Source organism: Oncorhynchus gorbuscha, unplaced genomic scaffold (assembly GCF_021184085.1).
Source record: "Oncorhynchus gorbuscha isolate QuinsamMale2020 ecotype Even-year unplaced genomic scaffold, OgorEven_v1.0 Un_scaffold_3437, whole genome shotgun sequence".
Lineage (NCBI taxonomy): Eukaryota > Metazoa > Chordata > Actinopteri > Salmoniformes > Salmonidae > Oncorhynchus > Oncorhynchus gorbuscha.
Genome location: NW_025747670.1, coordinates 6,344 through 19,908, shown reverse-complemented (window position 1 = coordinate 19,908; position 13,565 = coordinate 6,344). Strand labels below are relative to the sequence as shown.

At 46.3% G+C, this 13,565-nt stretch overlaps 1 protein-coding gene across 1 annotated transcript; it reads left to right on the top strand.

Annotated features, from left to right (window-relative positions):
* Positions 1-550: 550 nt before the first annotated feature.
* Positions 551-10,385, top strand: LOC124027656 (neuronal growth regulator 1-like). Its single transcript, XM_046340021.1, has 6 exons — positions 551-762; positions 2,527-2,695; positions 4,164-4,243; positions 4,342-4,689; positions 4,861-5,121; positions 9,937-10,385. The coding sequence occupies exons 1-6, from the start codon at positions 705-707 to the stop codon at positions 10,005-10,007; spliced, it is 987 nt and encodes a 328-aa protein (XP_046195977.1). The 5' UTR covers positions 551-704; the 3' UTR covers positions 10,008-10,385.
* The last annotated feature ends 3,180 nt before the right edge of the window (positions 10,386-13,565 follow it).

Genomic DNA, 13,565 nt, shown 5'->3' with positions numbered 1-13,565 from the left:
AACAACACTCCATTATAGACTACTGCCCTGATCTGGGTCACTGTTACTGTTTGATTAAAGAGACACCTCTAACCTAAACAACACTCCATTATAGACTACTGTCCTGGTCTGGGTTACTGTTTGATGGAAGACACCTCTAACCTAGGTGTCCATTATAGACTACTGACCTTAATTCTCTCTCTCTCTCTCTCTCTCTCTCTCTCTCTCTCTCTCTCTCTCTCTCTCTCTCTCTCTCTCTCTCTCTCTCTCTCTCTCTCTCTCTCTCTCTCTCTCAGATAGATTTGGACACCAGTGTCAGTGATAGAATGATGTGTGTGACAATGCAGATGTTGGTTGATATATCTGCCCTGCTGCCTCTTCCTCTCCACCCCTGCCCTCTATCCTCTCCTATTGTCCCATACAATAATCTATACTCTTATTTATGCTTTGGACGAGTGCACTGCAGTTCTCCCTCGAGTTCGTGACCCCGACTATGAATACCACTGCTGTAGATAATAGAAGACTCAGAGAGAGAGAGAGAGAGAGAGAGAGAGAGAGAGAGGAAGAGGAGGAAGAGGAGGGGTCGTTGGGGCGTTTTCCAGTCTAGAATACTTTCACTTTCAACGGTCTTCTGCAAAGCAGAACGAGCGCATTTCTTCTTCAGCTCGTCGAACAGAAAAGCGGAAGACTTCGCGGAGGGACGTTCGTTGTTAGTTCGATGGAAAATGGCGATTTTATTTGGTCTACTTATTTCATCATTGTCTCTGTATTGTGACTTCACCGGTAAGTTAGACTTCTGTCTAATTCCACAACTCTGTGGCGGAATTAAGTTGAGTTTAATAGTTTAGGTATTTTTTTCCTGTTTTATTTCCTTAAATAAATGTTGGTACTGTGCATTTGATTTAAAGTATTTTAGATAACTAATGACTGACAGTGAATGGTTGAATTCTTTAGGAATACATCCTCCCTCCTGCCATGGTTCAATGACGTACTAAATTCCATGTGTGTGTAGGTGTTAGTGGTGCTCAGGTCAGCTGTTTGTTCACCCGCAACCGCCCGGAATTACTAATAACCCATCCACAACAACCTGACTAGATGTGATAAAGTGAAAATCTGAGGGCCGCACTCAACCCTAACCCGCTAATATAGAAAATATGCAATAGGCTACAGTCAAAGAGAGCGGAACGATTTTTTTGACAGGGGGATTAGTTTTTTTTAACCTGATTTAGAGATAAATGATAATTTCCTACATTTTGGTAGGCTATTTGTTAGTCGACTATTCTATAATTAGATGCATGTAGCTTCTCCTTCGTCATTATATGTTGACCTAGAATACTAAATAAACCCTTGATCAACATAATAATGTAATAGATCGATAGGATGAACGCTATCAATCTAGTTGACATCCGTAAGGTTCCCGCTGTCATCTTTCGACGTTTGGGGACCGGCGAGAAAATACAATGACGAAACAAAAATAAAAACGGAAAAGATTTTCTGTGCAAAATGTCCAAATGACATCAATTTGAGCGGTTGTAAAGGAGACAGAAAGCTGTGAAAATGAAACCCCAATATGTTTCTGATGAGATTACAGTTCGGCTTTTATGTGGTTGAAATACTATCATGTTTTATGATGTTTAATGATGAAGACGGCACCTCTACAGATGGTATCTAACGGAGCTTTGTATTCTCTCAAGTAGGCAGAAATAGACGGCACCTCTACAGATGGTATCTAACGGAGCTTTGTATTCTCTCAAGTAGGCAGAAATAAAGAATTCATATTTCTCCGCTCCTGTTCCCAAGTCCACATTTTGTCAACATTTGGTGTATCGTTATACTGCAAGACATGTTCTGCAAGAGTTCATATTATGAGAAGAGGCTCTATGAGACGTTATAGACCGACCAACAGAGTTCATATTATGAGAAGAGGCTCTATGAGAAGTTATAGACCGACCAACAGAGTTCATATTATGAGAAGAGGCTCTATGAGACGTTATAGACCGACCAACAGAGTTCATATTATGAGAAGAGGCTCTATGAGAAGTTATAGACCGACCAACAGAGTTCATATTATGAGAAGAGGCTCTATGAGAAGTTATAGACCAACCAACAGAGTTCATATTATGAGAAGAGGCTCTATGAGACGTTATAGACCGACCAACAGAGTTCATATTATGAGAAGAGGCTCTATGAGACGTTATAGACCGACCAACAGAGTTCATATTATGAGAAGAGGCTCTATGAGAAGTTATAGACCGACCAACAGAGTTCATATTATGAGAAGAGGCTCTATGAGACGTTATAGACCAACCAACAGAGTTCATATTATGAGAAGAGGCTCTATGAGACGTTATAGACCGACCAACAGAGTTCATATTATGAGAAGAGGCTCTATGAGACGTTATAGACCGACCAACAGAGTTCCGTTTCCATGGTAATACATCTGAACAGAAGGCTGCGGTTCCAGAAAGCCTAAAACAATGTTTGGTTTGAACAATAAAATCAACAATAACAGAACAATAAAGTTTTCACTTGTCCTTGGTCTTCCAGATGCTGAGTGCCTGGTGGTCAGTCCTGCCAGGCTGGTGGTGAAGCATGGAGACCCAGCCTCCTCTAACTGCAGCTCAGATACCCCTGTAGAGATGGGCTGGGAAGCCACCCAGGGAGGGGTTGGTCTAACAGACAACAAGGTGAAGATCCTACGCTGGAGGGTGGACAGGTGAGAGAGGCAGACACAGCTGAGGGTGGACAGGTGAGAGATGCAGACAGCTGAGGGTGGACAGGTAAGAGAGGCAGACACAGCTGAGGGTGGACAGGTGAGAGAGGCAGACAGCTGAAGGTGGACCGGTGAGAGAGGCAGACACAGCTGAAGGTGGACAGGTAAGAGAGGCAGACACAGCTGAGGGTGGACCGGTGAGAGAGGCAGACACAGCTGAAGGTGGACAGGTGAGAGAGGCAGACAGCTGAAGGTGGACCGGTGAGAGAGGCAGACACAGCTGAAGGTGGACAGGTAAGAGAGGCAGACAGCTGAAGGTGGACCGGTGAGAGAGGCAGACACAGCTGAAGGTGGACCGGTAAGAGAGGCAGACAGCTGAAGGTGGACCGGTGAGAGAGGCAGACACAGCTGAAGGTGGACCGGTAAGAGAGGCAGACAGCTGAAGGTGGACAGGTAAGAGAGGCAGACAGCTGAAGGTGGACCGGTGAGAGAGGCAGACACAGCTGAAGGTGGACAGGTGAGAGAGGCAGACACAGCTGAAGGTGGACAGGTGAGAGATGCAGACAGCTGAAGGTGGACCGGTAAGAGAGGCAGACAGCTGAGGGTGGACAGGTGAGAGAGGCAGACAGCTGAAGGTGGACCGGTGAGAGAGGCAGACACAGCTGAAGGTGGACAGGTAAGAGAGATGCAGACAGCTGAGGGTGGACAGGTGAGAGAGGCAGACACAGCTGAGGGTGGACAGGTGAGAGAGGCAGACACAGCTGAGGGTGGACCGGTGAGAGAGGCAGACACAGCTGAGGGTGGACAGGTGAGAGAGGCAGACACAGCTGAGGGTGGACAGGTGAGAGAGGCAGACACAGCTGAGGGTGGACAGGTGAGAGAGGCAGACACAGCTGAGGGTGGACAGGTGAGAGAGGCAGACACAGCTGAGGGTGGACCGGTGAGAGAGGCAGACACAGCTGAGGGTGGACAGGTGAGAGAGGCAGACACAGCTGAGGGTGGACAGGTGAGAGAGGCAGACACAGCTGAGGGTGGACAGGTGAGAGAGGCAGACACAGCTGAGGGTGGACCGGTGAGAGAGGCAGACACAGCTGAGGGTGGACAGGTGAGAGAGGCAGACACAGCTGAGGGTGGACAGGTGAGAGAGGCAGACACAGCTGAAGGTGGACAGGTGAGAGAGGCAGACAGCTGAGGGTGGACAGGTGAGAGAGGCAGACACAGCTGAAGGTGGACAGGTGAGAGAGGCAGACAGCTGAGGGTGGACAGGTGAGAGAGGCAGACACAGCTGAGACTTTTAAAGCTAGTAAAAAAACAACAACACCTTTTTAGTTTGACTTTAATGTTATTTAGCTTCGATGGTCTTTAATGAGGTGTTATTCTATACATTTATTCATCGCTTGTGTTGCCTTCTGTTTTTTATTTTAATTGATTTATTTTAAATACACTTTAAATATTTCATTTGATTTGACAGTATGACTGACTGGAAGATCAAACCTTCATGCTTCACAGACGGAGGCCTGTGTCAGAAACAGCTAAACATCACAGTTTATAGTGAGTGACATCTCTCTCTTATCTTCTCTGGTGTTTCTGAATGTATTCTTAGTATGGCTCTGCACTGTTAATCACTGTGTGTTTCCATTCCTCCACAGAGCTTCCAGACCGTGTCTCCATCAGCTACAGGAAGTACCCTGATCCGATGGTTGAGGGGGATCAGTACCTGCTGCAGTGTCTTGTCCAGAACATCGCTCCTATTGGGAGACTCACGGTGACCTTCTACAAAATCAGTGCCACTGGTGAACAGACAGAATTAGACACACAACAGAAATCCAAGGACAACATCAACACACCACAGAATGGGACCTACACCCTGGACTTCACCCCTGGTAGAGATGATGACGGGGCCCAGTTGTTGTGTTCAGCCATGTTGGATCTGGGACCAGAGGGACCCCAACCTCCTCCTGTAATGGACTCAGACCGCCTCAACACCAACGTGCACTGTGAGTCCTTCTGGTTCTCTGTCTACACACATTTAGTACAACAGTTAGTTAGACACCAGACGAGTCATGACGTTGACAGATGCTGTTTTCACTTCATTTTCTCTCATGAATCAACTTGTTTCTCATCTCTTTATCGCTCATTAATCAACTTGTTTCATCCCCCCCCCCCAGACAAGCCTCAGATCACTATGAGTCCTGGATGTTTCTCCATGAGCATCACGGAGGGCGACACCCTATCACTTAACTGTAGTGCAAAAGGTAACCCTGCCCCCTCGTACGATTGGTTGCTCTCCCAAGCCGACTCCAACCCCATGGAAGAGAGATCCGTAGTGACCATCACCAACATTGCCAAGTCTCACTCTGGAGATTACACCTGCATCGCCAGAAACCTCCTGGGAAACAGCACCTGTACTGTTAACGTGGAGGTCACAGGTGAGATGGATGGATGATTGGTCGGATGGTTGGTAAGTTGGAAGATTGATTGGTTGTTAGGTTAGTTGGATGATAGTTTGGTTGGTTGGTAGGTTGATAGATTCGGTCGTCCATCGGTCTTGGTCTGTCGAGAAGGTCCTGTTATGGAAAAATATATATATATTAAAAATGAAACAATAGAATTCACACATGGTATAATGAAAAACCTCTGTGACCGCGCTCTCCTTGTAATGAAAAGCTCCTCTTTGGAACTGAAGAGGAGCATCACCACATAGAAACACTAACTCCGAAGAGAAGCCCAATGACTCCAATGTGACATGACCTTTCACATAATCATTGGTATTTTACTCAACACAAATCAAATCAAATCAAATCCAATTTTATTTGTCACATACACATGGTTAGCAGATGTTAATGCGAGTGTAGCGAAATGCACTGTGATGTTGACATTCCAGGTGTGTTTATGTTATTTGAAACCTGACACAGCTCATGACTATATACGATGTGTCCCCCCCCCCCCCCATATACTGCTAACATAGAGCAGGTCAACTCAGACCTCATGACTATTCAATGCCCCCCCCCATACTGCTAACATAGAGCAACCCTGTTCCTAGAGAGCTACCCTCCTGTAGGTTTTAACTCCAACCCTGTTCCTGGAGAGCTACCCTCCTGTAGGTTTTAACTCCAACCCTGTTCCTGGAGAGCTACCCTCCTGTAGGTTTTAACTCCAACCCTGTTCCTGGAGAGCTACCCTCCTGTAGGTCTTATCTCCAACCCTGTTCCTGGAGAGTTACCCTCCTGTAGGTTAACTCCAACCCTGTTCCTGGAGAGTTACCCTCCTGTAGGTCTTATCTCCAACCCTGTTCCTGGAGAGCTACCCTCCTGTAGGTTTTATCTCCAACCCTGTTCCTGGAGAGCTACCCTCCTGTAGGTTAACTCCAACCCTGTTCCTGGAGAGATACCCTCCTGTAGGTTTTAATTCCAACCCTGTTCCTGGAGAGATGCCCTCCTGAAGGTTTAAACTCCAACCCTGTTCCTGATTAACACTGATGTAGTCTCTGATAGGGCAGCACTAACACTGATGTAGTCTCTGATAGGGCAGCAGTAACACTGATGTAGTCTCTGATAGGGCAGCAGTAACACTGATGTAGTCTCTGATAGGGCAGCACTAACACTGATGTAGTCTCTGATAGGGCAGCACTAACACTGATGTAGTCTCTGATAGGGCAGCACTAACACTGATGTAGTCTCTGATAGGGCAGCACTAACACTGATGTAGTCTCTGATAGGGCAGCACTAACACTGATGTAGTCTCTGATAGGGCAGCACTAACACTGATGTAGTCTCTGATAGGGCAGCACTAACACTGATGTAGTCTCTGATAGGGCAGCACTAACACTGATGTAGTCTCTGATAGGGCAGCAGTAACACTGATGTAGTCTCTGATTGGGCAGCAGTAACACTGATGTAGTCTCTGATAGGGCAGCACTAACACTGATGTAGTCTCTGATAGGGCAGCAGTAACACTGATGTAGTCTCTGATAGGGCAGCAGTAACACTGATGTAGTCTCTGATAGGGCAGCACTAACACTGATGTAGTCTCTGATAGGGCAGCACTAACACTGATGTAGTCTCTGATAGGGCAGCACTAACACTGATGTAGTCTCTGATAGGGCAGCACTAACACTGATGTAGTCTCTGATAGGGCAGCACTAACACTGATGTAGTCTCTGATATATCACTAGCCACTTTAAACAATGCTACCTTATATAATGTTACTTACCCTACATTATTCATCTCATATACATATGTATATACTGTACTCTACAACATCGACTGCATCCTTATGTAACACATGTATCACTAGCCACTTTAACTATGCCACTTTGTTTACTTTGTCTACATACTCATCTCATATGTATATACTGTACTCGATACCATCTACTGTATGCTGCTCTGTACCATCACTCATTCATATATCCTTATGTACATGTTCCTTATCCCCTTACACTGTGTATAAGACAGTAGTTTTGGAATTGTTAGTTAGATTACTTGTTGGTTATCACTGCATTGTCGGAACTAGAAGCACAAGCATTTCGCTACACTCGCATTAACATCTGCTAACCATGTGTATGTGACAAATAAAATTTGATTTGATTTGATTTGATTTGATTTGATAGGGCAGCACTAACACTGATGTAGTCTCTGATAGGGCAGCACTAACACTGATGTAGTCTCTGATAGGGCAGCACTAACACTGATGTAGTCTCTGATAGGGCAGCAGTAACACTGATGTAGTCTCTGATAGGGCAGCAGTAACACTGATGTAGTCTCTGATAGGGCAGCACTAACACTGATGTAGTCTCTGATAGGGCAGCACTAACACTGATGTAGTCTCTGATAGGGCAGCACTAACACTGATGTAGTCTCTGATAGGGCAGCACTAACACTGATGTAGTCTCTGATAGGGCAGCAGTAACACTGATGTAGTCTCTGATAGGGCAGCAGTAACACTGATGTAGTCTCTGATAGGGCAGCACTAACACTGATGTAGTCTCTGATAGGGCAGCACTAACACTGATGTAGTCTCTGATAGGGCAGCAGTAACACTGATGTAGTCTCTGATAGGGCAGCAGTAACACTGATGTAGTCTCTGATAGGGCAGCAGTAACACTGATGTAGTCTCTGATTGGGCAGCAGTAACACTGATGTAGTCTCTGATAGGGCAGCAGTAACACTGATGTAGTCTCTGATAGGGCAGCACTAACACTGATGTAGTCTCTGATAGGGCAGCACTAACACTGATGTAGTCTCTGATAGGGCAGCACTAACACTGATGTAGTCTCTGATAGGGCAGCACTAACACTGATGTAATCTCTGATAGGGCAGCACTAACACTGATGTAGTCTCTGATAGGGCAGCACTAACACTGATGTAGTCTCTGATAGGGCAGCACTAACACTGATGTAGTCTCTGATAGGGCAGCACTAACACTGATGTAGTCTCTGATAGGGCAGCACTAACACTGATGTAGTCTCTGATAGGGCAGCACTAACACTGATGTAGTCTCTGATAGGGCAGCACTAACACTGATGTAGTCTCTGATAGGGCAGCAGTAACACTGATGTAGTCTCTGATAGGGCAGCACTAACACTGATGTAGTCTCTGATAGGGCAGCATTAACACTAATGTAGTCTCTGATAGGGCAGCAGTAACACTAATGTAGTCTCTGATAGGGCAGCAGTAACACTGATGTAGTCTCTGATAGGGCAGCAGTAACACTGATGTAGTCTCTGATAGGGCAGCAGTAACACTGATGTAGTCTCTGATAGGGCAGCACTAACACTGATGTAGTCTCTGATAGGGCAGCAGTAACACTGATGTAGTCTCTGATAGGGCAGCATTAACACTGATGTAGTCTCTGATAGGGCAGCACTAACACTGATGTAGTCTCTGATAGGGCAGCACTAACACTGATGTAGTCTCTGATAGGGCAGCACTAACACTGATGTAGTCTCTGATAGGGCAGCACTAACACTGATGTAGTCTCTGATAGGGCAGCACTAACACTGATGTAGTCTCTGATAGGGCAGCATTAACACTGAAGTAGTCTCTGATAGGGCAGCACTAACACTGATGTAGTCTCTGATAGGGCAGCACTAACACTGATGTAGTCTCTGATAGGGCAGCACTAACACTGATGTAGTCTCTGATAGGGCAGCAGATAACTCCCTCGGGTAGATAACGTCGGTAGTCCAGTTGTGAAGGCCTGGTGGGGAGGATAGGTGATTGTAGCCCAGGAGTGACTGATGGAACTCTTCAGCTGGCTAGCTCCGGAATAATTGATGTTTGCTCCGGAATCGACGTAAGCCGATAGTCACACGGATAGCAGCTAGCTAGCTGCGAGATCCAGGTATGAATGTCCAGAGTTAGTGGTTGAAATCCGGGGACATGGAGAGAAAAATGGGTCCGGTATGTTCCGAGCCGCACCGTACAAAACTGGCGATAGATTTTCGAGCTAAAGGGTAGCTGATGATCACAAACTGTGGTTAGCTGAATACTAACGATTAGCCAGTAAAGAAGCTAACTAGCTTCTGATTAGCTTCAGGCTAGCTTCTGGATTATCTTCTGGCTAGTTTCTGGATTAGCTTCTGGCTAGCTTCTGGATTAGTTTCTGGCTAGCTTCTGGATTAGTTTCTGGCTAGCTTCTGGATTAGCTTCTGGCTAGCTTCTGGATTAGCTTCTGGCTAGCTTCTGGCTAGCTTCTATGGAGGATTACAGATTTGAGGTAAATAATACTTTCTTTTTTTATAAATATAAGTTGGTTAGGCGGGTTGCAGGAGAGTGTTTTGAAGATGAGTTTATAGAAAATCAAAAATATAAATAAAAAGGTATGCGAAGAAAGTTGTAGAAATATATACATATATATACGGACAAGGACAAAAGACATCTAAAATGCTATGCCATCTTGGAGCAGAGGAAGGATGCAATGCTCATTTCCTCTCTCTGTTCCGTTAACCTTTGGGGTGGTAGTCTTGGTAACGGTAGGTCATATGCAAAACCACTTCAGAAGTAAAAAAAAAAATGAATCTGAGCATCCTTGTATATGGAGTATGGGAATTGTATCAGGATTGAGATCCACATACGAATGTAGTTTAAATCAAAACTCAAAAGATAAACTCATGTCGTTTTTTGAGCTGTTGACATATTGGGGAAAAAAATTCAGATGTATATCAGACATGCCAAATTATTGTCAAATGATCAGAATTGTGTTGCCTGTGTAAACGCAGCCTAAACTTCTGTTTCCCTCCTCAGGAGCTTCCTGTCAGGCTGCTGCAAGTGCCTTGGTGGCTATGCTGCTCCTCCAACTCATTCATTGGCTTTAAGACCACTTCCTGAACCCACTGATTGGCTGAATACATGTGCTTTTATTTTTTTCTTCTTCAAAATCCCTCCCACTGTGATTGGTGGCTGTCTGTCCACTTTCTGCTAACTACTGATTAATAAATAAATACAATTATTGATTGATTGATAGCCATGACAACAATACTTTGATAATATTACCTTGTAACTTTATGATTTTGCCTTAAATCAACAGTTTGGATCCACCTACACATTAAAGGGTTTTTCTTTATTCGTACTATTTTCTACATTGTAGAATAACAGTGAAGACATCAACTATTATGCTGTGCCAATAGTAGGACACACCTACTATTCCATGGTTTCCATGGTTTCTATATGTGTATATATATATCATGGATTTAATTCATTTTACACCTACTATTCCATGGTTTCCATGGTTTCTATATGTGCATATATATATATATATTGTCACGTTCTGACCTTTATTTCCTGTGTTTTGTATTTAGTTAGTATGGTCAGGGCGTGAGTTGGGTGGGCAGTCTATGTTTGTTTTTCTATGTTTTGTGTATTTCTATGTTTCAGCCTAGTATGGTTCTCAATCAGAGGCAGGTGTCATTAGTTGTCTCTGATTGAGAATCATACTTAGGTAGCCTGGGTTTCACTGTGTGTTTGTGGGTGATTGTTTCTGTCTCTGTGATTGCACCAGATAGGACTGTTTTGAGTTTTCACATTTATTGTTTTTTTGTAGTCAGTTGTTCATGTGTACCTTAACGTATTAAAAAGAACCATGGACACTTACCACGCCGCGTATTGGTCCTCTGATCCGTTTCGCCTCTCCTCTTCGGAAGAAGAGGAGGAAATTCATTACATATATATATATCATGGATTTAATTCATTTTACACCTACTACTCCATGGTTTCCATGGTTTCTATATGTGCATATATATATATATATCATGGATTTAATTCATTTTACAGTGTTATTGCCTGCGTTTTCTTTCACTATCTCTGACCATTGGTGATCTTAGTCAGCTATGACACATAATACTTCATTTCACATTTCCTTATTAAGTTATGGTGTCAGATAATATACAGTGAAACTAGACTTCTGTTAATAATATACAAATGACCTTGTTCCAGGTGAGGATGTTGTTCAGCACTAGTGTGTCAATAGCAGGGCATCTTTGACTCTACTAATCATATTACATTGTTTGGTGGGGATGTTGTTCTGCACTAGTGTGTCAATAGCAGGGCATCTTTGACTCTACTAATCATATTACATTGTTTGGTGGGGATGTTGTTCAGCACTAGTGTGTCAATAGCAGGGCATCTTTGACTCTACTAATCATATTACATTGTTTGGTGGGGATGTTGTTCAGCACTAGTGTCAATAGCAGGGCATCTTTGACTCTACTAATCATATTACATTGTTTGGTGGGGATGTTGTTCAGCACTAGTGTGTCAATAGCAGGGCATCTTTGACTCTAGATTACACCTACTAATCATATTACATTGTTTGGTGGGGATGTTGTTCTGCACTAGTGTGTCAATATTCATGTCCCAAATGACTCCCTATTCCCTACATACTACTTTAAAACCAGAGTAGTCAGTACCAAGGCCAAGGGTATTCATGTCCCAAATGACTCCCTATTCCCTACATACTACTTTAAAACCAGAGTAGTCAGTACCAAGGCCAAGGGTATTCATGTCCCAAATGACTCCCTATTCCCTACATACTACTTTTAACCAGAGCTTTAACTTTGTCTGTTTCATGCCTCACTCTGCCTCTCCTCTCCCAGCAGCAGCAGTCCTGTTGTTTCTGATGGATAGAAACTCTGTGTGTGTTTGTATTTCCCTTCTGATAAGAAACTCTCCCTTCCTCTGAGTAAACACGTACCACTCAGAGTCGGGGGGAGCTGGAGGAGTGAAAAAGAAGGAAGGGGTAGAGAGTGGGGTTGAAAAAGTTAGAGGAGAGAGGGCAGAGGGATTGATGGAGAGAGGGAGGGAGGGCAGAGGGATTGATGGAGAGAGGGAGGGAGAGAGGGCAGAGGGATTGATGGAGAGAGAGAGGGAGAGAGGGAGAGAGGGCAGATGGATTGATGGAGGGAGGGAGGGAGAGCAGAGGGATTGATGGAGAGAGGGAGGGAGAGAGGGCAGAGGGATTGATGGAGAGAGGGAGGGAGGGAGGGAGAGAGGGCAGAGGGATGGAGAGAGGGAGGGAGAGAGGGCAGATGGATTGAGGGAGAGAGAGAGGGAGAGAGGGCAGAGGGATTGATGGAGGGAGAGAGGGCAGAGGGATTGATGGAGAGAGAGAGGGAGAGAGGGAGAGAGGGCAGATGGATTGATGGAGGGAGGGAGGGAGAGCAGAGGGATTGATGGAGAGAGGGAGGGAGAGAGGGCAGAGGGATTGATGGAGAGAGGGAGGGAGAGAGGGAGGGAGGGAGGGAGAGAGGGCAGAGGGATGGAGAGAGGGAGGGAGAGAGGGCAGATGGATTGAGGGAGAGAGGGAGGGAGAGAGGGCAGAGGGATTGATGGAGAGAGAGAGGGCAGAGGGATTGATGGAGAGAGGGAGGGAGAGAGGGCAGAGGGATTGATGGAGAGAGGGAGGGAGAGAGGGCAGAGGGATTGATGGAGAGAGAGAGGGAGAGAGGGCAGAGGGATTGATGGAGAGAGAGAGGGAGAGAGGGCAGAGGGATTGATGGAGAGAGAGAGGGAGAGAGGCAGAGGGATTGATGGAGAGAGGGAGGGAGAGAGGGCAGATGGATTGATGGAGGGAGGGAGGGAGGGAGGGAGGGAGGGAGGGAGGGAGGGAGGGAGGGAGGGAGGGCAGAGGGATTGAGGGAGAGAGGGAGAGAGGGCAGAGGGATGGAGGGAGAGAGAGAGGGAGAGGGAGAGGGAGAGAGGGCAGAGGGATGGAGGGAGAGAGAGAGGGAGAGAGGGCAGAGGGATGGAGGGAGAGAGGGCAGAGGGATTGAGGGAGAGAGGGAGGGAGAGAGGGCAGAGGGATGGAGGGAGAGAGAGAGGGAGAGAGGGCAGAGGGATTGAGGGAGAGAGAGAGGGAGAGAGGGCAGAGGGATTGAGGGAGAGAGGGCAGAGGGATTGATGGAGAGAGAGAGGGAGAGAGGGCAGAGGGATTGAGGGAGGGAGGGAGAGAGGGCAGAGGGATTGAGGGAGGGCAGATGGATTGATGGAGAGAGGGAGGGAGAGAGAGAGGGAGGGAGAGAGAGAGGAGATGGAGAGAGGGAGGGAGATGGAGAGAGGGAGTGATGGAGAGAGGGAGGGAGAGAGAGAGGGAGGGAGAGAGAGGGAGGGCAGAGGGAGTGATGGCGAGAGGGAGGGAGGGAGGGAGAGAGAGAGAGAGGGAGGGAGAGAGAGAGAGAGGGAGATGGAGAGAGGGAGGGCAGAGGGAGATGGAGAGAGGGAGGGCAGAGGGAGTGATGGAGAGAGGGAGTGATGGAGAGAGGGAGTGATGGAGAGAGGGAGTGATGGAGAGAGGGAGGGAGAGAGAGAGGGAGGGAGAGAGAGAGGGCAGAGGGCGAAGAGAGGGCAGAGGGAGGGAGATAGAGAGGGCAGAGGGAGGG

Bases quoted from the DNA above. Each gene is read 5' to 3' on its own strand.
- LOC124027656 (XM_046340021.1), top strand. From the start codon at position 705: ATGGCGATTTTATTTGGTCTACTTATTTCATCATTGTCTCTGTATTGT. The intron at 763-2,526 runs GTAAGTTAGACT...TTGGTCTTCCAG, and splicing joins TCTGTATTGTGACTTCACCG to ATGCTGAGTGCCTGGTGGTC. The intron at 4,690-4,860 runs GTGAGTCCTTCT...CCCCCCCCCCAG, and splicing joins CCTCAACACCAACGTGCACT to ACAAGCCTCAGATCACTATG.